Raw genomic sequence first — 24,496 nt, 5'->3', positions numbered from 1 at the left:
ACACTTCCTCAGGTTGTCCTGCCCACACTTGCTTCAATAAGGATAGCTGTGTTTGAAGAAGGAGGGAAGTTCATCGGCCACCGTATCATTCCTGTATCAGCCATCCGTCCAGGTGTGCTTTGTTTTGACTCTCCCTCCACCTTTATCTACTGTCATTTTAAAAATGCGGAGGAAATATGGAGAAGTAGGGGTATATTTGTATTTAAACCTCTAAAATATGTATTCAAGAACATGAAGACATGATAATAGAAACAATTACGTTATAGATATAATTTCTGTAAATTATTAACTTTAGTTCAGCATAAGCTATGTTTTCATATATTACTCCAACTTTGCAGGTTATCACTACATCAGCCTACGGAATGAGAAGAACCAGTCTCTGACGCTGCCTGCTCTGTTTGTGTATGTAGAAGTAAAGGACTACGTCCCAGACACATTTGCAGGTAAGTGAGGTGAACATATGTAAACTAAAAACTAAACACTGCAAGTTCAAAGTTATGTTCATTGTTACTGCTCTTTTTTCTCCCTGTTCCTCAGATGTCATAGAAGCCTTGTCCAATCCCATCCGCTATGTCAACCTGATGGAGCAGAGAGCCAATCAGCTGGCTGCTCTCACTCTAGAGGAGGGAGGCGAGGAAGAGGGTGACAAAGAGGTGTGTGTTTATACTACTTGCTCCATCACACATCCAGACCCATGTGTGTCTGCTCGTAAGTAGCTGTGTTTTAGTGTGGAAAGTTTTGTGCCACTGATTTAGATGAGTGGTCCCTTGGCCAGCTGGCTGCTCCTCGCATTGTAAGGAACTAACTGGTTTAGAAATTCAAAACATATGGTCGAGAAAATGAGAAGATGCAGAGAGAAGAAGAGTCCCCTTCTTTAATTTGCTTTACTCTAAAACCCACAGCCATCTACCAGCAGCACTGCAGTGGATTATGAGCCACAGTTTGTTTCCAGCACAGATCCCCATAGATATTATCAACACACTTCGTTTGGGCCATTTTCCATTCCCACTCCCTCTATGATAAACTGCACTTCTATCACAGCTGTAGCAGTATTGTCTTCCACCTTCAGACTCTGATACTAGGTTTCCTAAGGGGTGGAGGTCTGTCATCGCGACTCTGTGTGCTTTCATTGTCATGCTTTAAAATATACAGCTTGTAGGGAGTGACAGGTTTAATCATCACTGCATATACTGTTACTGACTGAAATGGCGCAGTGGCTGAGAAGATTGTTTTGATTTGAGGTTCACAGACCAAATGAAATTCATGTTCAACAACTGACAACCAGTGCAGAAAATGAGACACTGTCTCCTTGATTTAGTGCAGCAGAAATGACAATTTCCCAATTGAGTTTTGTAGTTGCAAGGCTATTGTGGTACTCTGCTGTCCAAAGTAGAAGTTCAACAACAGGTCTTTTTCCTTTTTATTGTGTTTAAGCTGTGGTAAGTGAAACCTTGACTTAGCTTAAAGCTGCTGTAATCAATATATCTACATTAACAATTGATGAACTGGATAATGTAAAAGCAGTTTACTTGTTGGTGGCAAACCCACAGATTATCAACAAACTCTACAACTCGCCTCGTCTCCACACAGCATTTTAGCAATATTTCAGTTCATTGTTTGGCTTTAACTTTACTGTTTCGGTTCACTCTCACCACTCTATTCAACCTTGTTTCTGGATCTAGCATCAGCAGTTTTCAGCGACAGGCTCTGATAAACCAACTGTAAACTACCTTACCTGCACAGCACTGACTACCCGGTGAATATGTAACGGCTTATGAGCCAGACATATCTCTCAGGAGTTGAGGGAGAGCAAAACAGAGCTAAAAGAGGAGTGAAAATTGGAGTTAAATTTGCCAGGAGGCCAGAAGCACAACTCCAGTGTAGCTGCACGTGTGCTTGATGTGTGAATAGGCAACAACTTGCTGACAAATTAGCTATATAAACTGTGTAAGATGGTAATACTTAATGTTGTGGATATAGCTGTGCTTCCCCCAAGTCAGCAAAAAACATTCAATGAAAGTTTAGATCTAGGTCTAAGAACATAGAAGCACAGACTTACTACTGACTGATTCCACTGTACACTGGAAATATGCTAACTATATGAATCTAAACTAGAGTTGGCAGTGACCTTTAACTTTAGAACAGGCTTCATTATGAACATAACCTAAATGCCAATGTCATGGCTGCTTTAGAGAACATGACCTTCTGCTTTGTTCCAAGTGAAATCCAAGGAAAGATTGCGCTGCAGATGTCTCACACTAATGGGGCCATCAGCATTACAGTAATAGCAGGAGAAACTGAATTTGTTAACTTGTAAATGGGGCATTAATGGTAAAGTTGTAGCGGTCGTAGGTAAATGTGGATTGTCATTTTAAATGGACTTGATGGAGAGTACAAGTGGCCAAGGATTAATGTAAGTGGAGTGCAACAGGGGATGATATCTGAGGAGAAAAGTGACCAATTTCTAAGACTGAAGTCAGGATAAATTTAGGGTGAGAGGCAAGGCAGGACACCGGGTTATCTGAGGTTATTAGAAAAGGGGACTGGAAAGAAGGGTTGCTCCTGAGGGGCTTCTCTTATCTGATTTGCCAGCTGATACGATTTCCCACAGAGAGCAGTTTCATGCTGTGGCCATGGCAACAGTCACCAAAAGAGGTAGAGCATGGAAAGGCAGAGCACAGTGTGGGGAGATGAATGTAGAGAGAGCAGGGGGAGAAAGATCTTGGTTAGCGTGACTAGAACAGAGATTATTTAAAATTGCATTAACCTTTCAGAGATAAGAGCATATAGTTCGAGATTCAGCCGAGCCTAGGGGAAATTAAGATCTGCTGAGCCTCGGCACAGAAAGCAATGCTGAGAGTGGGTTACCAAAGCTATGTCTACAAACTGTCGTGCAGGACACAGGTACAGCGAAATAGAAAACAGATACCGCCATTTGAGGTTTTTTGTTCCTCAGAAAAAATCTATAATGAATGTGTTTTAAACTTAGAATAGGCTTCAGATGATCTGTGACACTAAAGAAAGAGATACACAGAGAATCTTTAAATCAAGTTTAAGTGATGTAGGAGGAAAAAAAACATTGTAACTGCAAATTTTTCGCAAAGACGAGTTGTATGTGTGGCGAGATGCGTGTGTGCGTGTGTCGTACTCTGATAAATTTGCTGTCCATTGTATTGAACTTAATTTAAGAAACTTGATAACTTGTTAATTGTAAAGATGACCTGTCTTCATGTAAACAATGGTACTTATTTGGTTTTATGGTCTGCACTAAATTCCTCTGTCAGTGGTGACCAGTGTTATCAGTTGTATTGACTGACAAGTTTGATTGATCCCAATATTGAATCTTTTGTGTGATTGACAGGTGGAGGCAGGAAGTGATGCCCCCTCAGAATCTAAGGTGGACCAGAGGGTAGCGTTGCCTGCAGAGAACGGACTGACCCACACACCCATTATCGCCCCGAAACCCCCTTCGCTGGTCGGCCAGACTCAGTCTGCAGGTGCTATATACATAACACATGTGCAATAGCTAAAATTTCACACAAAGTCCATTGTACGTACATTGAAAGACATTACCTAAACATTACATTCAGGTAAAACTTACCTCTGCCTTTATTCTTAGATGACAAAAGGGAATATAAAGTTTGTACATATTCAAACTCTTAAATTTAGCACATTTTTGCAATGTTGCAGTTAATATTCTGTCTAATCATGATATTACTCCCATAACTTATCTGCTAATAGTAATGTAACAATTTTAGTCTGGCTTGTATTTTATGTTGATTTCGATTTTTTGGGAGGGATACATAAGGTTCTACTTTTCATATACATGTTACTTGTCCCCCGGACCATATTATTTATCTATATCAAAACAACATATGAAGAATCTACCTTTGTTGTAAATAATTTGTTGTGATTATTTGTGATTGTGCTTTATTGTAAAACTAACTTGTGAACTTGTTTTTGGTGACCAGGCTCACTGAAACCATCAGTGAAGACTGAAGATATCATTCAGAGTGTTCTCACTGGTAAGATAATGTTGTCAAACCTCAGCCTTGAACACTCACTCTTGTATCTGTGGTTACTTGCTTTACTGAATTTACTCCTTACCATATGTGAAATCAATTAAACAATTATTTGACCTCCAGACACTCAGACTGATTTTGGTTTTCCTCTAGATGATACTCAGGAGAATGCTTTTAAGTATAGTCCAATGTCAAAGTGTTTGTTTTGTAGTTTGTTAATGTATTAATGATTTATGTTAAAGTTTTCTATTTCTGGTGAGTTTTCTTTTAAGACTTTATTATTCCTTAACCCTTAGAATTATGTAGTGAAATTCAGAAATTTGCTGTTCTACAAAGGATGATTTTTACTTATACATTGCTTCATCCCTTGTCTTCAGAACTGGAGGCTCAGACACTGGAGGAATTGAAGCAACAGAAAGGCTTTGTTCGGGAGCAGAGGAAGCAGTACAAGGAGATGAAGGAGCTGGTTCGAAAACACCACCGCAAGACCAGCGAGCTGATCAAGGAGCACACAGCTCGTGTATCCGAGCTACAGAGCCAGCATCAGCGCCGGCGCTCTGCCCTGCAGAAGAGCCACAAACGAGACGGTAAGAAAAGGTAGGTAGCCCTCCTCTTCTCCTTTTCAAACTGTCCCACTATTGGTTGCTCTCTTCACCTCTTTTCTTTGAAGTATTTCCCCTGTGCTCTCTCTACCTTCAAAGGGACTTCACCAAAAGCGTCAGCACAGCAAAGAAAGACAAAGCCGGTGGCTAATGTAGAACATTTTCACTACATAGTGAAAGAAAATGGAAGTTTTAGCATCAACAAAGTGCAAACACTTCTGTAAAAACCCAGAACACAATGCAGCTACAAGACATGTAAGATTTGAGTAAGCTCCTGTCTCTCACTTGTACTGAGTTACAAAGAAAACTCTGATCTCGTAAGCATATTGTTGTTGCTCTCTCCATCTGCACACACTTTACAGACTGTGTGTGTGTGTGTGTGTGTGTGTGTGTGTGTGTGTGTGTGTGTGTGTGTGTGTGTAGCTCAAAGTTTTAACAAGCTGCTTCTCTGGGGATATTTAAAATTCATTCAGGGAAAGGCTGTAAATTACTATATTACTAATTACTACATGCGCAGTTGGGAATGTTATAAAAAGAAAATTACGACACTGCATCATAAGTTATCATAAATAGTATCGTATATATATATATTTTCCTACCCTCCTTAAGTCTTTCTTTCTGTCTTTCTGTCTGTCTTCCATCTGCACAAACACGCCGTGAAATACACATTAAAATCCACTGTTGGACGTTGTACTGCACAGAAACAAACACAACAAGGCAGAACTTGCCCTCTTAAGAAAGAAGAAAGGGGCTGAGCTATGCATAGAATAAGAATAAGACGGATATGGCTTACCCCCAACCTCAGGGACACATTCAGGACCCACAGGAGTCCATCACACACTGAAGCTTCAGAACTCAGCACAGAAAGGAACTCAGAGGTCCACTGCAAAAAAAAGATAACACATTTCAACCATGTTTCCTTGAGATAAATGTCCTTCCGGATGTTTGAAATTACTTCAAATACTAACATCAAAGTTGTTAGCACTGCTTCCTGAGTTCTGCAGACACGTAGAGGCTGTTATTTTAATTACCAGTAGACACACTGTAATGAAGTGATCCTTGTGGAAATTTGCTCTGATGATTATAGCAGTTTCATATCATATAAATAACCATATGACATGTATTTATTTACTCTTACTCTGAAGCAAGTACCTTAATTTGCAGATATTCTGTTTGTGTGTGTCCGTGTGTTTGCGTGTACCTGTCCAGCCGGTCCGAACCCTCTCTGTCGATGCTGGACCAGGAGCTGTGTGAGCTGGATCAGGAGTGCAACCAGAGGCTTGCAGAGCTGAAGGAGCAGCAGCAGCAGCAGCTCCTCACACTTCGCCAGGAGCAGTACTACAGCGAAAAGTACCAGAAACGAGAACACATCAAACAGGTACTCACAAACTCACACAACAAATACACGCATACAGTGGGCTCCCAAAAGTCTGGAGAGCATTTTTTACCAGAATGTATGTAGGTGTGAGTGCAGCTGGTTTGACTAATCTGTCTCACAATGTCAGTTTTCACTTCTACAATGTCTGATCCGCAGAGTCCTCATTTACTATCACTACTGACTACGTATAGTATGGACAAATATCCAAGACTCCAATTCACTTCAGGGCCTTGAATCACTTCTGCTATTCGTAGTGAAACAGCCGAATAATCTGCAAATCAGTCATCTTATACTCGTTCTTATATCTGTTCCCCAGAGGTCCATAAAATATTTTATAATTATTGTGAGGTACAAACTGCACATATATGGATAGAAGACTTAGAGCATCTGATTTCCTGTCATCTCTGTACATCTGTTAGTTGTCTATTTATGGCCACCGCACTTGCAGCTAATTTCATACTTGTCTCTAAAGAACTTGTGTGCCCTTCTTAAGCTCTTGTAGAAAGACAGATTGATGACAATGAAAAAACGTTTATGTAAGCCATTTCCTTATATACACTTTCCCAGAGTTAATAATACAAGTCAGGGTCATCAGACATAAAAAATATATACAAGCACGCACTGTATGTAACAGTGGGATAAACACACACACATATGCAACACACACATTGGAGCTCGCCCCGACTTGTATCGGACTTGATAAAGCGCTGACTCTCTCCTGCTCTCCCAAAGCTCAGAGATGCTCGTGCAGATTAACCATATCAAGCAAATGAATAAGCGAATAAACTCCAGGTCACCCCCCCTAGAATAGTACAGCCATCATTCTGCTGCCTGTGCACATGTTCTGTTGTCTGGTGTGGAAAGATGAATGTCTTCTGCTCCAGTACACCTGCACAGTCAACACAGAAAGATTTATTCAAGCAAAAGACAACAAGCATAATGGAAACTTTGATGAATGCAGTTTAATTGGGATCAGAATGTCAATAAATCTGGGTTGAGTTAAACAGAACTATTAACTAGAATAATAAAAGAATTAAAATCAGGTGTTTCTTGTCTCACCCACTTTGCGATATTTTGTTTTCTTAGTGTCAAATTTTGCCTCACTCTGTGTCTCTGTCCAGCTGGTTGAGAAGCTGACCACTATAGCAGAGGAGTGCCAGAGCGCTCAGCTCAAGAAGCTCAGAGACATCTGTGAAAAGTAAGACTGCGTGTGCCTTCAGCAAACAGCATGCACACATGTTCACACAAACACACATTTTCATTCATCTCAATCTTGTTCTCTTTGCTTCATCATATACAGAGAAAAGAAAGATCTCAAGAAGAAAATGGACAAGAAAAGGCAAGAGAAAATCAATGAAGCCAAATCTAAAGACAAGAATGTGACAGAGGAGTAAGTATCTGTATTTGAACAGGAACAAGTAAAAAGTCTTTTTCTTTGTGGGCTTTGGATGTTATACTTGTATGGCCACTAGATGTCACTGAAAGCTAAAGATTTAGTTCCGTTGTCATGGTCACCTTGTTTGATGGTTGGTAAAATTCTCCCTACAGAGAAAAGCTGGAGATCAACAGATCATTTGTCAACGAGGTGGTGCAGTACATCAAACGGGTAAGAGAAGATAATGCTATGCTGTCATAAAGAAATTCAAGTTTGTATTCACTGTCCATACACCTGCTGATGGCGTGTGTGTGTGTGTGTGTGTGTGTGTGTGTGTGTGTGTGTGTGTGTGTGTGTGTGTGTGGTTGGAAGTTGGAAGATGCACAGAGTAAAAGACAGGAGAGACTACTAGAGAAGCACAAGGACATCCGTCAGCAGATCTTTGATGAAAGGCCAAAGGTAAGACATTTACTAAGAAACTGTTAAATAAAACCTACATGTGAATTAAATATTTATTTGTGATCTACTGCATACGGACATTTCTAATTCCATCACTAGTTACCACTCTGTTGCATGGCAGGATCCACCATCCTGAGGGGAGGGGGTGCAGGGCCTGGGGGCCAAACATTTATTAATGCATTAAGCCATATTAGAAATTTGTGTGGATACATACATATAAAGAGCTGTATTTGTTTTTTGTTTTTTTTAAACAGATCCAGGGTCAGTATTTACCTCTTAACATGGATGCTTTCTGTTTGTTTGTTTGTTTGTTTAGAAGAGGGGCTAAATATAAACACCCTGAACCAAACGCTTGCTGCTAATTTCAACCACTAGGTGGCGACCTGGGTCAGGTTTAATCAGATGCTGCAGTGTCTGGCACTTTTGTGCAAACATGTACAATGAACAATATCGAATAAGACAATTGTTGTGGACTCTGGTTTCAACTCAGACTCTGCCATTATTGTAATATCTGGATATGTCACTCCAGGTTTAAAAGCCGATTCCTGCTGTACTTAATGTATGTGTGTGTTGGCCACAGTACACACAGTGAAACTATGTGAAAGAGTTGTTGGTTTGTGTATCAGTGAAGAGTGGTCAATTGCTTTGGAACATAGAGCTCCTTTGCTGTAGCTGCATCCCCGGCTGCTGTTATGTAATACCATCATAGCACGCAACTATATGTTTCATATACATGGCATTATTGTGCGGTGAACACATAAGTATGCTTGTGGGAGTTTTAGCGTGTTTTGCTTTTTCTTCTATGATTTGCGCAGTTCCCAACCTTGTCATTGTGACTGTCATTGTAGGATGGCCTTGCAGCTGAAGAGCGTGGTAAGACCATTGTTGCATCCCAGTGTTCAGCATTAATACAGCATCAGTGTGGCAGAATTAATATGCAAGGTTTTATACACCTGGGCCGCCGACTGGCAACAAGTGAATGCACATTGCTTCTCAGTAACGGCTGAGACCTGCCAAGCGTTAGTGCAATGCAGAATACTGTATCAATTATTGCAAAGACATTTAGTGCTTTTTAAGAGAACAACAAATACAGTGTGTCTGGATTACTGTAATTTAACAGTAATTGGTATAGCGTGGAGACATAACATCATAGCAGGGGTAACAGATTGGCCTGTGTAGTGAGATCACGCCACAGATGGAGTGCTCAGATTTAGCCCCACCTGTCAATATGTCCTTGAGCAAGATCCTCTATCCTAGTCAAAGTGAAAGGGAAAGAATATTTATATCAAATCAAATGAACTGTATATTCTATTAAAATAGTAAATGTCTCAGGTACTATCGTAACACAGAATTTTGTACAGTGTTCCCCAACCACTGTACTAATTACGGACATGTAGTTTGTCATGATCATAATGAAAATATAATATCATATAGTACTAGTACATCTACCATACAAAAGGTAGTAACACTTTGTTGCAAATATCTCCTCTCTTTTCTTCTTGAAGTCTTTCAGTGAGCTTGACAAGATTTTTAATCTAATGGTTTTTACTCATGTTGTCAAATGAGGAGAATGGTGTACATTTACCATATCTACTCATGAGATAGATTTTTTTTTGTTTTTTGAGACAGGCATAAATCAGAAGTGTTCTGCTGGAGACAGTTCCATAACCACCCACTCTCAAAGTGACAGCTTCTTGTTCCTTTTGAAACCACTTCAAGTTGAGTGTGGGAGGTGCAGTGCAGAAATACAGCCCAATACCTCACATACAGTAGCTCGCAACAGTTTTCCACAAAGCTGCAGTCGGGAGAAATGAAGTAGTGAGACTAACGCGTTCGCTCGAGGGAAATGTTAAAAACAGAATGGGAGTGTAGAATCAGAGCTGACTGTATTTGCCTTGTTAACTATCTGCTTGTGAGTAAATCGCTCAGATTAGTGAACTACACTCATTCTAACATGGTCCCGTGGTGACAATCATCATCTCTTAATAGATGCTAGATCATCCTTGTCAATAACATCATTATTACTGTGATTTCATAAATCAGCACCTACTAAATATTAGCTGTGCGAACCAGTGTCATCAGGGTCTAATCAACATTAAATTAAGCAAGTTTCCACAGATCAGAGAGAGAAGCAGATGCTGGTGTTTTTTTCTAGATCACTCTAGTGTTGCCATCAAATTTCATTCTGTTCGCAACCGTTGTTTCCCGCAAAACTGTAACTGATCACCTACCCACCTAATCCGCTGTCACACTCACCTCTCTAAATCAACATATGGACCATGGCAAATTTAATTTGCCTGAAGAGGGCTATTAAATAGTAATCAACCACCTCTGCAGTATCTGCTCTCATGCAATGACTGTCATCTTTATGCAAAATATGCAAAATATGCAAAAGATGTCCGAGGACACAGCTCTGGAGACAGTTAGTAGAAGATGCCCAGGGTTATGTTTGTTATAAAATTCAGGCTGCCACCCACAACAACAACCAAAGTTCTGAATACATTTTTGTATGACATGCTGTAGCTAAATCATGTGAAAATACTGTTGAGCAACAGAGTGTCCTCAAGTACCTTAAACAGGGAAAGATCTTGGGGAGAGCTACTGTATATGTGGAAAACGTAGCACAAAATCTGATGTCACTTGAGTCAGCATCAGTTGAAGCTTAAGACAACAAGTTTAGGGTGTGAAGAGAAAATCTGGGTGCGTGAAGTTCGACATAAGTGAGCTCCATAGTCCGCTCTTCATCTTTGCATCAGGTCAGAGGCTCGAGGCTACATTAGCTCCTAGTAGCATAACACACCTGAATCTCTGACTGAACTGTCATCGCTCAAGTTGCATTGTTGCTTATGTAGGTTCCAGGTTTTTGATAAACAGGAGGAAGATGTGGAATAAAAAAGATAATTCTGGTTTTGCTGCATCAATTTTCATCCTTTTTTTTATTTTTAACTGTCCATCATGAAATCTGACAATGTTGTAGAAGTATTCTTTAAAGAAAGAAGGCAATTAGACTGTAATTACTGAAAAAGTCTTGGGGTCTCTGTTGCTGTCAACAGTCACCGCAATGGATCAACCTCTTGCTTATACTCATCATGTGGAAGGACTTTTAGTGCCTCTTACAATATAATTCAATTATGGCGATTTTAATGAAGCAGCATGGTTGTTTTCAAATTGTGAAATACAGAGGCTATGACTGTTCCTACCAGCCTTTTTCATTGTGCCAGTTTTTGACTGGCCTGATTTCATGTTTCACTTAGTTTGCACTCTATTCAGCTCTGTGAGGTTTTCTATCCCTGAATGCCGTTTTCTTTTAAAAGCACCTGAGGGGACTTAGTTATCCAGAGGCTGCTGCATGACTGAACCTTGACAAATTCATTTACAATATCAATGCCACTGTAACGCGCATCTAACTTGGCTGGTAGCAACACTGTTAAGGTGATCAATATCGTGAACGATATGATATGATCATTAATATAAGTAACACATCTCAGTCAGTTCAGTCAGTATAGCCACGGAGAGTCGGAGCCCAGTTCTTTACATGAATGTTGGTGACATTCATCTGTGTTCAAATTGGTAAGGTTGCCAGCTCTGCCTAATAGTTGTGTAAGTGTCCCCTGAGCAAGTCGCTGCAGGTCATTGTAAAACACTTGGCTCTTGATGAAAGCGCATGTGAGTGCAGTCCATTCACCATAGTTAAAATTCCACAAAATGATATTTAGGGCAAAGGGAGATATTGTTGACTACCTCTGCTGGTTGGTGAATTAGCTCTCAGGAAAAAACTTGTTATTCATTCAGTCCTGGGAGGAATCCAAACAACAGATAAATGCAAACATACACATATAAAGCCAAAGGTCTGAACCACAGGCTGTAGAGAGCTCCTGTTGGGGCTAATGGATATGGGCATAAACAGAGCAGGGCAAATATAAAAATACTTCTGTTGTGTGTCTCTATGTTTGATGTGTGTGTGTGTGTGTGTGTGTGTGTGTGTGTGTGTGTGTGTGTGTGTGTGTGTGTGTGTGTGTTAGTCTTTATGAATCAGAGACGGATAGATACAACATACTTTCTCTCTCATGCAGTTCTGACCCAGTTTCTCCTCTGGGCTCAGAGCAGTCACTAATGGACAGCTATAACTATCCCTGGTGGAGACCCTGAGAGCTCTGCAGCCCACTACAATGGTAGCGTGTGTGTGTACATGTGTGTACTCACATGTATATGATATACCAACCCAACCTAGAAAATAGCTGCAGTATCTCCGCTATGGAAGTAGGCATCTAACAGCTGCTTAATACAAGCCATAATAGGCACAATTTTCAAATAATTTAAAGCTGAAGGGATGTAAAATGTGAGCGATGTGTTACACTGAGCTTTATTAAGAACCTGCGACTTTTGTTTGTAATATTCTGAAGTCCCGATTGGAGATAGTGTGAGGGTCAGGTGCTGCGTTGAAAGAGAGGGGAGAGAGAAGAAGAAAGACATGGCGAGATTTGTCGTCACTCCCAGCATGTGCGCTCAGGTGTCACTGTCCTGCTAATGAACCAATCAAAAAACCCCTCAGGAGTCAGCGGAGCCCAGCACGATGGCACAAGGTGTTTGGGCACACCTCAAGATCCTATATCCTGTCATGTTGCTTCTTCTCACCTCCTCTTCTTGACTTGCATGTCCTGACCACTAAGATTGGGTGAGCTGAAAACGAGGGGCTGCTTTTCTTAACAAAGCCATTTCGACATCACATTGTAGTGCAGTATATTCATGGTTTTTGTCCGATATATTGTAGAAGCAATTAAGGTATGACTTCAAGCTTTGTACCAATGTGGTCAGTTTCACGTTTTTGTTCAACCAAAATAGATAAGATGGAAATCCAGTGAAAAGGAAAAACTAAAGCCATGTTGTAGTCATCCCCTTCACACATTTTTTTGCAGTGAGAGGGATATGAAATAGTTACAAAGCAATATATTTCACAATAGTGTGCGTTGGTGTTTGTGTGTGTTGTGTGAACGTGTGTTTTTACGTAGGAGACTCGCTGATTCTTTCTTACTTGAACGAAAAGGAGAAAAAAATCTGATGGTGTCTCCCCACCGTGCAAGCCTTGAATCAACACACAGAGCCACACATATATGTGCACACACACTCATTTGTTCGACAGGCAGGAGTCCTGTGCGGTCGTCATGGAAACTTGGGTCCCCCACTCACCCCCTCCCCACCTCTCATATCCTCTCCTCCTCTATCCTTCATGACTCTCTGCAATCTGTTAATTTGGAACTGAGTCCTCATGACGCAATCCCAGGGACGGTTCCTGGAGGTGGAAGACAGCAAGAGGAGGAGGCGGGGGAGGGATAAAGAGAGGGGGAGCAAACAGGTCGGAGGAGACATGGAGGTCTGGAGTCGAAGAGGAAGAGAGCAAGTATGTTGCCTCCCTCCCTCTTCCTCTGTCTCTTTCTATGTCCCTCTCTCTCACTGGGTGATGTAAGGGTGGCCACTATGTTCCCATATCACAGACTTTGATCTGCATCATCTCTGCCTGGTGTGTTTGCATCAATAATGCACTTGTGCCCATACATACGCACGCACACATACACACACACACACACTCACTACACACTACGCACACACTATACCCACAGAGAACGCTGTGTGCAAACTAGGGGCAGTGAAGTAAAATCCATTGTGTGTGTTAGTGCACGTACGTGTTGCACGCTTGGTTACTCCTCTGCTCTATTATGCTAGCTGCTATTTTAGATCAGTGCACGAGTGTTCATTATGTTTGCCCACATGTGCTAATGAAGCTCTCCAGGGTTAAGCTCTGTCTGAGGAACACTCACTACTGAACTCCTACTGGAAACTGTCCTCTCTACAGTCTGGTTTTGAGGTTTTATGGCTACAGCTGACTTTCTCCTTGTGACAGCGAGCAACAGAGTTTAAAGCTGCACTAGTAAATATTTTATATTAACAATGGATCAAATTGCTTCATGTGGAAAGGGTTTTTTGTAGAGACAAACCCACATGTAATTATCAGCCAACTCTGCAGTTTTCCTCAGCTCTACAGAGCATCTTTCATCATGCTTTGTTTTTGTGACCCAGACCTTTACTTCTTTTGGTTCACTATCATCAACCTTGTTTCCAACAGCAAACACCTGCGTTTAGATAAAAACCCACTGTGCACTACCTGACCAGCACCAAACAAACTAAACTTACATTTATGAGATTGCCAGAAACACATCTCCAGATGAATGCTAATGTTGCTCAGTATTTGCTGTGTATGTAAATAAGCTGTTTGCTAACACATCTACCATAACAACTTGATAAGGTGATAAAATGTCAGTGTTGTTTGTACAGCTACAGTAGCTGCGTTGACTTCAAGTTGCCTCAAATTTTAACACATAATAACCCATCACTTGTTTGTTCACAACAATTATACAAAGTTGTCAAATTTCATCTCACAATCATATATTAATGTTAAAAAAAATACTTCATGAAGTATTTCCTAGGTAGCATCCACATCTGACTTAAAAACGTCAAGCATGTTTCACAGCTAAGCTTCCATTTGAACCAATCCTTTTAGGGGAAACACTCATTAGTGTACATGCATGGTGGAGGTATGCAGGAGTGTTTCTTTAAATTCCTGAACCTGAAGAGAATAATCTAAGAAAAACTCCAGCAAGGCAGCAGATGAATTATCTGAGAGGAGTCAGGAAAGGGCACTGACACACACACACACACACACGCGCACACGTACACACACACGCGCGCGCGCGCGCGTACACACACACACACGTACACACACACACACACACACACGTACACACACACACACACACACACACACAGATACAGAAAAGGAGCATGCAGCCCATTCTGAGTAGCAGCTGCTTCTGTCTCTCTTTCATTATCTGTGTTGTTCCTTCTCTTGAATCAGTAATTTTCATAGCTATGCGCAATACAGTTGAAAGAATATAAATGAAGGAATGACGTTCCCTGTTCTTGCCTCTCTCACTTTTCACACACACACACACACACACACACACACACACACACACACACAACTCTATACATCGCACAGCAAACTACCTTTTCCTTCAGAGAGCCTGTAATGCTGACAGGTGATGACCCCGTCTCATCTCTTGGACACGGGTTCTTGGATTTAGCCTAATTGGGCTGTGTTTGATATGCAGTATATCTCAAGGTCAGAACACACATACCTTTACACATCACACATTCCTAATGGCTCTGCTTTGGTGGGTTTGATCCATGTCACAGCTTCACTGAAATGGTTTGAAAAGGAGCAACAACTGGTAAGACAGAAAAGCACATTTTTTTCCCTTAGACCATGTTATTGTGGCTGTAAGACGGGCTAGAGTTAGCATAGCTGCATACTTTCGATGCGGTGCAGTGTGATGCCAGTTGAAGGCTTTTTTGGTGGTGCTGCAGCAGGCGTTATGTCACAGCTCAAAGCAAAGAATTAATTTGGCTCTTTGGAGGCCTTCTCCGCTTCCCTCGATAGCTTCTCAGAACGAGGACAGCTGGTGAAGAAGGTCACTGACTGCTGTATTTTAAGAAAGGCAGAAATTTTTGTGTGTGTGTGTGTGTGTGTGTGTGTGTGTGTGTGTGTGTGTGTGTGTGTATGTGTGTGTGTGTGTGGTTTGTTGACAGATGACAGGATGACAGGTCTTCAGAGATGAGAGGCAGATTTAAAGTCGGCTGGATAACTACTGCTGCTGGTTGGTGTCCAAACAAAAACTGGACCACACACACACACACACACACACACAAAACCACACACACACTATATATATATATATATATTGTATATGCAAAGCACAACCACACATGCACACACAGAATAAACAGGCAAATGCACCCTATTCTGACCTTGCTTTTGGCACGGGTGTCATTCAATTAAAAAAAGGACTCTTGTCTTTCAACCAAACCCAGAGCTTATCATTTTAAAGCATCACAGTTGGCCTCATTACAGTTCAAAAATGTGATGCTTTTGATGTCTCAATTCAGAATTTAGTTCAGTCTAGTTTAGCATGACAAAAATGAACCAAAATTTAGCTCCACCAGCTGCAGGAAGCGCTTACTCTATGTCCTGTACTCCTGTGAGGAGATTTCTTCACTGCCAAACTGATAAGATTTCAGATGGAGGGTGATGATCATGAAGCCATAGATCGGGAAAACTCCCAAAAGATTGCAGCTCGAGTTGTCTGTTCTCTAATCCGTCCATCTTTCTATCATTCCTTGGGATTTTTTATAACTCAGGCTATCCCTAGATGAAAGCAAAGTGCCGTATTTCCGCTTCTTGAGCCGTTGATTACATTCACAGGACACACACACATAGATGCCCACAGATAGACACATTAGACACATGCACATGTCTTTTTGAGAAGTGCCTGGTGCCCCTCAGACTCTTCTGCCCCCCACTCCCACCTACTTCACATGCGCCAGGGTGTCATCAGATGGGAGAAAGATGACAGCTTTAATCAGAGGGTGTTTGTGCCTCAGCAGGCAGGGTAAAGGCAGGCGGCACACACACACACACACACACACACACACACACACACACACATGCACACACACACACGCACACTGCAGACTGTCCCACCCCTAAGTAGGTCATGCGCAGTGCAGAGTGGGGAGAGAGAGAGAGAGAGAGAGAGGGGAGCTGTGGTGCATCTTTAGCCATCTGGTTATGATGTGCTGCATGTCCGCTCTGTGAGACCCACAGAGAGAGTGAGAAAGAAAGAAAAGAGGAAAAAGAGAGAGCGATAAAGAGAGAAAGATGGATGGAGGGAGGGAGAAGAAGGGAAGCATGTTTCGGAGAAGGTGACCTTGAGATGTCGTGTGCGTGGTCGGGGCTTTTGCAGGCTTGACTGTACCACTCAAAACATCAGAAAGACACAAGTCAAGAGCTCCTTCATTTCACAAGACAGAAAGGCATCAAGTACAGAAGCTATTACTGTTGTCTGGCTGATCAAGGCTGCACTTCACTCATGTTTTGCATTTTCATATTTTACTGTGCATACTTTCAGATGTACTAACTGAATGTGTCACTTTTCACTTTCATTTTTCAATTTTTCATTTTCATTTTCGAGAATCTAGTGAAAGCTTTATCCTGAAAATATAATAAACAGACACGACCTAACAGTTGGCAATACATCTGACAAAATGGAAAAGTAACCTGTGGATTTCTGAGGATAGATTATATTGAATTTTCATTGTAAACAACTCAAAACATCTTGTCAACAGACTGCGACACTGAGGTATTAAACTACGGAATACCAGACACTTATTTTTCTGCATAATTTCCACAGGCTTTGACATTTGAGCCATAGTCTCACAAAAAAAAACCCAAAAAACCAAAAGAGAAATCTGTTATAATGAGGGGAGATCTACTTTTGCTTTCGGTATTATGAACATGTTTTACCTTTAATATGAGAAAGGTTTCCTGATTTAGATTAGGAAATATCTGATCAAATAATAAGTAAACAAATCTAAGAATATGACCAAACATCAGTTGATACTGGATACAAGTTTCAGTAATTAATACTATGGAGGCATTTCGGTTGGTACTCAAAAGTTATTGACGTTATTGAGGACACCCAGACCATACTCATACTTAGATATATAATCCTAATCTACATAACCTAATATCAACCTAATTTGCAATATAGCAACGCATTCAAGTGCTATCAAGATAAAGTAACAAGTTTTCTCACTTGCTATGCAGTACTCTCAAATGAAATTGATGTGCCATCTCATAAACTAAAGTGGAGAGGGCAGAAAATTGGAAAGTCAAGAGAGCGGCATGGCAGTCCTTGACCTTCATTCCCTCTACTTGTTTCTCCTCTCCTCTCGTCTTCTCCTCTCTCATTCTTGAATATTCTTGTGACCACTTCTCGAACAGTTCAGCGCTTCATGAACTTCATGCCTGCTGTATTGACCAGTGGCTTGGTTTAGGTGAAATCATCTAGGAGAATTCCATTTTGTATTTAGAAGCTTTTTCTGTCTGAACTCTCTGCTAGAGCACGTATCGAGTCTCAAACTTTTTTGATTTATAGCATCAATATTGCCAAACCTGGTTTCTGCTCTAAGTCAGTCCATCATGCATTTTCTATTAAGATTGTTTGTGTTCACTTTTGAGTCAGAAGTTAAATGTGAGTTTGAAGTGGGCCCCTTGTTCGATTAACAGAGGCTTCGCGGACAAACTATAGATCCCAGATAAATCCTCTCTGAACTCACAGGTATTTTCGATCTCTCCTAATGCTGACGTGACTGTATTGAGCTGTGAGACTCTGACACCATTCATCTTAGCGGCTTTTCTTTTAATTACTGCTCTCCCGTGGGAGCCAGCCGGGTAGTTAAACAGAGAAATCAGCATTACAGCAATTATTGGCTCACAATGAAATGAATACAATCTTGTCATCTGTAATCATTGGGGGCGTCTATGCCTGGGAGAAAACAGCTTCTCCTTTCTTTTTCTCAGTGAGGGGAGGGAGGGTGTATTACATGGTTGCAAAGGGGATCATGGTCTGCCTCAGCTGACCAAGGTATCTATTCAGTGCTGAATGTCAGGGTTCAAGGCCATCTCCTATCTATCGTCTCCAATCTATTTTCAGTCTCTATTGTATGTTATGGAATAAGCCTGAGAATAATATTTAGATAACAGTCATGGGAAAAACTCTTTCACATCAAGTAGAGTGTGTGCAGTGATTGTTAATGATGCTGTAAAGGTTGAAATCTCAGTATTTCTAGGGTGAGGTGTTTATTGTGAAAGTTGTTACTCATTGTGACAAACACATAGAGAATTACTATGACAAGTGAGCAGTTCCCTTCAGCTCATGTGTGTTTTTCTTTGTTCTTACAAAACTTAACTGTTTTGGTTAACCTGCAACACTCGCCTGTGGTTCGCACTGTACTTGCTCGCCCAGTTTCGACAAGAGACAGAGTGAACATAGTGGAGCGTTTAGCTGCTTAAGAGCCAGATATTTCAGTTAGAAAAAGGGGCATTGTACGTTAAAGGATAATGTAATAATAATAAGAAAAGCTTGAATTTTGCTGATGTTCCTGGACTCAACAGTTCCATGACACGTCGTTGTTATTGAATATTTTCCACGGCTGGCTGTTCTGTCAGACACCTTGTCAATGAAGCTTATGATCGTTCACTTTATTCTCTTCTCTTCTGCTTTGCCTGTGGCTGTAATGCAAATAAGTAAAATTAGTTGTTAAACTTTCAAACCTATTGGCCACTTTTATAACCTTCATGCGCTGTGCACAGGGAAAGTCAAGTGATCGTGCTTCATATACAGTGCTACACTTTCAGACCCTGGGTACTTCTCTGTATAATCATGATCATCTGTTGGTTGCCCAACTTAAGGAGTAGGTGGTCAAGTCTCTTGCTTCAAGGGAACACAGACAGTAGCTCATGAAAGAGGGAAAGAATTACTAATTTAATGTACCCATCTTCCACAGGGACTTGATCTTTTGGTTACAAGCTAGTGTGACTACTTGACTTACTCTTGACTTACTTAGCTCTTTTCTGTCCCGACAAACTCTGCAAGACTCTTTGTAAACGTCATCAAACATATAGAGTCCACATCAGAGGTTTAATCTTTAATCTTGTGTTATATTCCCCTCATGTAGTAATTCTTAGCTAATATGTTGTGTATGTTTGTCCCCTGCAGCTACAGAGCGATCTGGACCAGGAGTACCAGGACAAATTTCGCCGGCTACCCGTGGAGATCCAAGAATTTGTCCAGGACAGCAGCAAGGCCAAGCCTAGCGACGACGGTGTCCATGGAAACCTTGTTGCTTCCTCAACAACAGAGAAGCTCAACCACAAAGCGTCGCAGTCAGAGGACGACATGGAAGAGGGCTCGTCGGAACGAGTGTACGACACACTCCTTTAAAGATTTGCCCTCGCCGCTTTGCTTCACACTGGGACACTGATTGGTGGATGTGTTTGTGACCACAGATCTATGATGAGACTGCCCCAACTTTGGTCCTAATTTTAACCAATGGGAGGATTTAATCAAATCTGAGCCTGAATTGGTGAGTAGAGGTCCTCTCTACGTAGAGTGCAGTCTTGTCCAGAAAACCATTTCATGTAAATAGTACTTTTTGTGTATTTGTATGTTACCTGTATGTTGTCGTCTCTTTCGGTACGGCCACAGGATGTGTTACAAAGCACTAACTATTTGCAGGAAATAATTTACTTGAACTATTGCACAGAGAGAGTAGTTTCTTTTTATTATTTTTTATTATCATGATAGTGACAGTAGTAGTGGTCAGTGAGGTGTGTGGTGCCAAGGTTTTGAATTCACTTACAGTGGACATTGTCTTTTAAATGGAGTCAACTTGTACTGTAAAGAAACCACTGCATATTCAGCCTTTAAATCTTCCATCTTTATAAGATTTAGATTCACCCTTCCATATTTGCACTGAAAGCTCACTACGTAACTGTAACTCTTATACTTTAACCCAGAGGCACTGGTGGCTTGCTGGTTCTCGATTTTGTTCTCACAGAACTAAGCCTATGTGTTGCTGCTATTTTGTTTTAAAACCATAATTTTTTAACCATTATTTGGTTTGTATAATATTTGGCATGGTAATATTATGCAGTGCTCTGTTATTCTTTTTTTGTTAGCTAGTTTTTGCATTGTTTGTGGGCAGTTTTGCCCGGAGACCCAGAGAGGAAGTGAAGGGAAATTGTGCTGTACAGTATCTGCATGTATTTGAACAACTGTAAATGTTACAGTAGCTCTGTAGCAGAGATGTTTATTAAATGTAAATCTATTTTCTCGGAACATTTAAACTAAACCCGCAAAACAGTCAACCCAGTGTGGCTTGATAAGTCACTTTTGCTGAACGGGACTAAAATAAGTAACAACACACCTTTCTCTTAGATCCAACATTAGCTGGCTCCAGTTAACAAGTGGCTCATTGTATTCTTTACCTTTGTCCCCTTAAACTTAAACTGTCAAACCAGGGCATTCAAACAGAGGAAGAGGATCCTGCTGTAGTTTTATAGAAGTGGCCTTCCTCTTAACTGGTTCACTGTGTACCTACAGGGGAATGTGTGTGTGCAGTGTCACAGTACACAGAGCAGATATACGGGACAACAGGAAATATGTCACCCACTGGCATTATTCTCAATATTCACCCACAATTATTAGCTGTAGTTTGAAGTGGGGAAATAGTTCAGTTATTTGGAAGCAGACCCCAAACGCTCATTTTATATCTGCAGAACACCAGCGTTAACTTGATCTCATGAATAACTGAGCTAATTCCTCTTTAACAACTGTGCCCATTCAGTTACCATAAGGAAGTGTTTTTTTTTTTTTTACTTCCACACTGTCCTGTGCCATTTAACTCATGGGTGTGTCATTTGATATCATATCATGTTTCAGCTGATTTTCCTTTAAAAAAAATGTTGAAAGTGAAGGATTACCTGACATGTAAGTACAAACTACTTTTTAAAAAGATGATATTGATGTGAGAGTCCTGTGCCTTTGAATAGGTTTGCCTTGTTTGATGTTGAATGTGTGAAATGCATTATTGTTTAAATTGCCATTATATTATATTATATGAAGCTGTCTGATATTGAATAGACCGTGTGCACTTTTTAGTACAGTACCACTACTGAGTAATGCTTGTGATGAGCAGTATTTGACATGTGTCTCATAAAAAAAGCGAGACATCCTTCTTTTATGTCTTGAACCACTTTATTTAACAGCCCCCCTCCTTCTCATCAAATTAATTGTATGCACTCTGGAAATGTAAATGTATGTATGACATAAAGGATAAAACATGAAGTTGATTAAAAAAAAATATATAGTGTAAAGGGAATTTGCCTGTAATTAAAGTAATGTGGCTATTATTGTACTTTGTTGGAGTGGAGTTGTGTGACTTTTAATTTGTCATTTGGCAACCCAATATTGTGTTTTAATTTTTGTTGTTACAGCTAAACTTTTATGACTGTGGATGTGATATATTTTTAATTTGCTGTTATTCATTCATCATTTTATGGTTTTTATTTCCTGAGCTTTTCCATCAGTCTCTTGTATTCAGTAATCAAACAGTTCCTTTGTAGATCTATCATCTTATCATTTTTTATCCAGTCTGTAATTGTGGGTTGTTTGCATTTTGTTTGCCCTCAAATGTGTCACTTGTCATTGTCTTGCCATGGCTTATTGTTTTACTTGAAATAGAGATTTCATTGTTAACCCACATTCTTTGCAACAAGACAAAGACTAGATAATAATGATGGAAAAAGAGAATGAGAGAGTACAGCAGAGAAGCCTGAGAAATGTGTATAACAGAACTGCAGAAAGCAGGCAACGTGTGAAACAATGATCCAAACCATAGAGAGTGTGTTTGGAAGCATCTGTGGGTGGAGTGGGCATGTATGTAATGTATGCACCGTGTGCATGTTGGTGTGTATGTATGTCACACTCAGGGGCAGGGGGAAGTGGGGAGAAATCCTTGATGACCTACTTCCTATCATCTCCTAGGTAACAATATCTTTGAAATAACCCTGAGAGGAACATGAATTCGAGCATTTCCATGATTGACTAACTGGCTGCCACCCGAAGACTGAGAGGCACTGAAATCAAGCAGAATTGTTAGTAACTATGCAAATCTGCTGTTATTGGTCAATATGCAGCTGTGTCATAACTAAACAAGGGAGAATACATAGTATGTGCACACGCATGTATATGCTCGTGGGCACGTTTGTATTCTGCACCCTGTGACCACTTTCCTGTACTGAAAAATCCACTTCAGCTACTGTTGCATTTCACATTGATTGGCATCAGACTGTGGAAGGGAATATTACTGTGTGCACTGAGTGTGTTTTCTTCCACAGTAATATTTAACTATTTCTCTTGGAGCATAACCACTGATAACATTTTTTTTACTCTTGACCACATTCTCAAAACTTGTAACCCATTATGTGAGTGTTGTTAGCATGTGTCTGGAGTTTTCTGTGTGTGAGCTTGCTATGTGTCTGTGTATGTCTGTGCTCAGAGCTTGTGTCCATGTGCGTGTGAAGTTTCAGCTGTATGTGCTACATATGTGCGTGCTTGTGAGTGTGTGTGTGTGTGTGTGTGTGTTTATCAGACTTCATAAACACTATGTCCTTCTCAGTCTCAGCTCCTCAGCAGAATCCCAACAGGCAACAGGAGATAAGACAAGCCTGGTTGCCCATAACAACCACTGTGACCATTCAGAGGCCTCCATGCATAGCAGCAACTAGGAAGTGAGCTAATTAACCCCGAGTTCAGGACGGAAGGAGAGCGGCTTTTTAATAAGATTCTCTGGGTTATATAAACAGTGACGCCCCTCCAAATTCCCAGGAATATTATCACCCTGCGTCTGTCCATCTGCTGCGGGGATGAGGAGGAGGAGGTGTCCTGTAACTGGGCTTTAATGAGGCACACCAGGACAGCAGAAGAGGAGAGGACCACAGGGTGCTGTTTAGAAGGTACACTGCGCAGACACACATACACAGATAGACACATAAACACACAGAGACATGTAGAGCGCTACCTGAAGAGATCTTCACTGACTAAATTAAATTCTAACTCTATTCACTTTCCCTCAAATATCATAATCCTAAACCTTAAAGTAATTTTAACACTAAACCTAACTCTCATCTAGCCTGGATCACATTCTGATTGTAATTCTAGTATTATCCCTAAGACCATGTCCTCAATTCTAAAATGTACCCTTTAAATAGATGTGGAAAGGCACAGTGCCCTTACTTTGCAGGGTTTTTCTCACCAGTTGTTCCATCATATCTTTTTTAAACCATTTAGTCCTCAAAGCTCAGAAACCCTGCTAATGTTACAGCAGTTATTGCTGCTTATATATTCTCTGGCACATCAGTTTGGAAATTGTGAATGACTTTTAAAGAAGATCCCCACTGATTTTAGTGTGTTAGTGAATTAGTTAGCATCATGGGCGGTACTACTTGAACTCTGTGGCTGAAGAGTTTTCTCAAGTTTTCTCGGAGAAAATATACTGATGATGATGATGTCATTAGTGTTACCTTATAAACTGCAGGCACACACTTTGCAATGTGGGGTGTGAGTTGCATTATGGAAACTGTAGGATCAAATATTTTTGGAGCTTAACCTTGACTAAAAGTCAGGATATCTTCATCTCTGCTGCATCTGTTTTGACCTTTCCTGTTTTTATCTGTCTCTCAGTTCCCCAGTCTGTATCCCGGGAAAGTCCTTTTAAATCACAACGTTTTTACATTTTCCAGAGATGATGGTGTATTTCATTCAAGTTCCCCAAAGACCTTGTCCTGTCATTTTACACTGGCAGCAATATTTAATGTGCATCTCCTGTTGCTGATTTACCCCCAACATCTATCACATCAAAAGTTATATAGCAACAAAAAATGGATGATTTAGTTTTCTGTGATCTATATGGAGAAACTAAATTGAGAAAAATCCTTGAAAGGACTTTATCTTCATATAAATGATTTGATTCAGATTGTGGTTATGAAATGAGTGTCATAAAGATTCATGTCATTCTAAAAAGATTGGTAAACTCTATTTCACAAAACAAATCCTGAACAGCATAGCTGCAATATACAAAGTGATGCCATCGATAGAAATAAATGTGCAATGAACTCACTGCTGTGCTCTGCAGTCAGACA

General features: G+C 40.6%; 2 protein-coding genes across 4 annotated transcripts in view; both read left to right on the top strand.

Moving 5' to 3' along the window:
• The window catches only part of plcb1l (phospholipase C beta 1-like), a 105,324-nt gene extending 83,613 nt beyond the window's left edge, over nucleotides 1–21,711 (top strand). Inside the window, exons 22-34 of one of the 3 annotated variants that reach the window (XM_023430184.2) lie at nucleotides 13–112; nucleotides 339–443; nucleotides 538–653; nucleotides 3,362–3,497; nucleotides 3,972–4,025; nucleotides 4,400–4,619; nucleotides 5,834–6,002; nucleotides 7,124–7,200; nucleotides 7,303–7,392; nucleotides 7,551–7,608; nucleotides 7,750–7,836; nucleotides 8,685–8,709; nucleotides 19,512–19,750. In XM_023430184.2, the coding sequence (XP_023285952.1) occupies nucleotides 13–112; nucleotides 339–443; nucleotides 538–653; nucleotides 3,362–3,497; nucleotides 3,972–4,025; nucleotides 4,400–4,619; nucleotides 5,834–6,002; nucleotides 7,124–7,200; nucleotides 7,303–7,392; nucleotides 7,551–7,608; nucleotides 7,750–7,836; nucleotides 8,685–8,709; nucleotides 19,512–19,609 (1,335 nt within the window). In that variant the 3' untranslated portion in view covers nucleotides 19,610–19,750. Of the gene's footprint in view, nucleotides 1–12; nucleotides 113–338; nucleotides 444–537; nucleotides 654–3,361; nucleotides 3,498–3,971; nucleotides 4,026–4,399; nucleotides 4,620–5,833; nucleotides 6,003–7,123; nucleotides 7,201–7,302; nucleotides 7,393–7,550; nucleotides 7,609–7,749; nucleotides 7,837–8,684; nucleotides 8,710–19,511 lie in introns of those variants that run through there. The other 2 variants (XM_023430183.2, XR_015436078.1) reach the window with 2 other exon arrangements.
• A 1,385-nt stretch (nucleotides 21,712–23,096) lies between these two features.
• Nucleotides 23,097–24,496, top strand: part of plcb4b (phospholipase C, beta 4b) — a 63,629-nt gene continuing 62,229 nt past the window's right edge. The window contains exon 1 of the mRNA XM_087169616.1: nucleotides 23,097–23,311. The gene's annotated coding sequence lies outside the window, so the exon portion shown is untranslated. The remainder of the gene's footprint in view (nucleotides 23,312–24,496) is intronic.

This window comes from Seriola lalandi, unplaced genomic scaffold (assembly GCF_002814215.2).
Source record: "Seriola lalandi dorsalis isolate HSWRI2012SDOR001 ecotype SW California unplaced genomic scaffold, Sedor1 jcf7180002054901, whole genome shotgun sequence".
Taxonomy (NCBI): Eukaryota; Metazoa; Chordata; class Actinopteri; order Carangiformes; family Carangidae; genus Seriola; species Seriola lalandi.
Note: the sequence above shows the minus strand (reverse complement) of the source record. Positions and strands in the feature narration are given on the sequence as shown.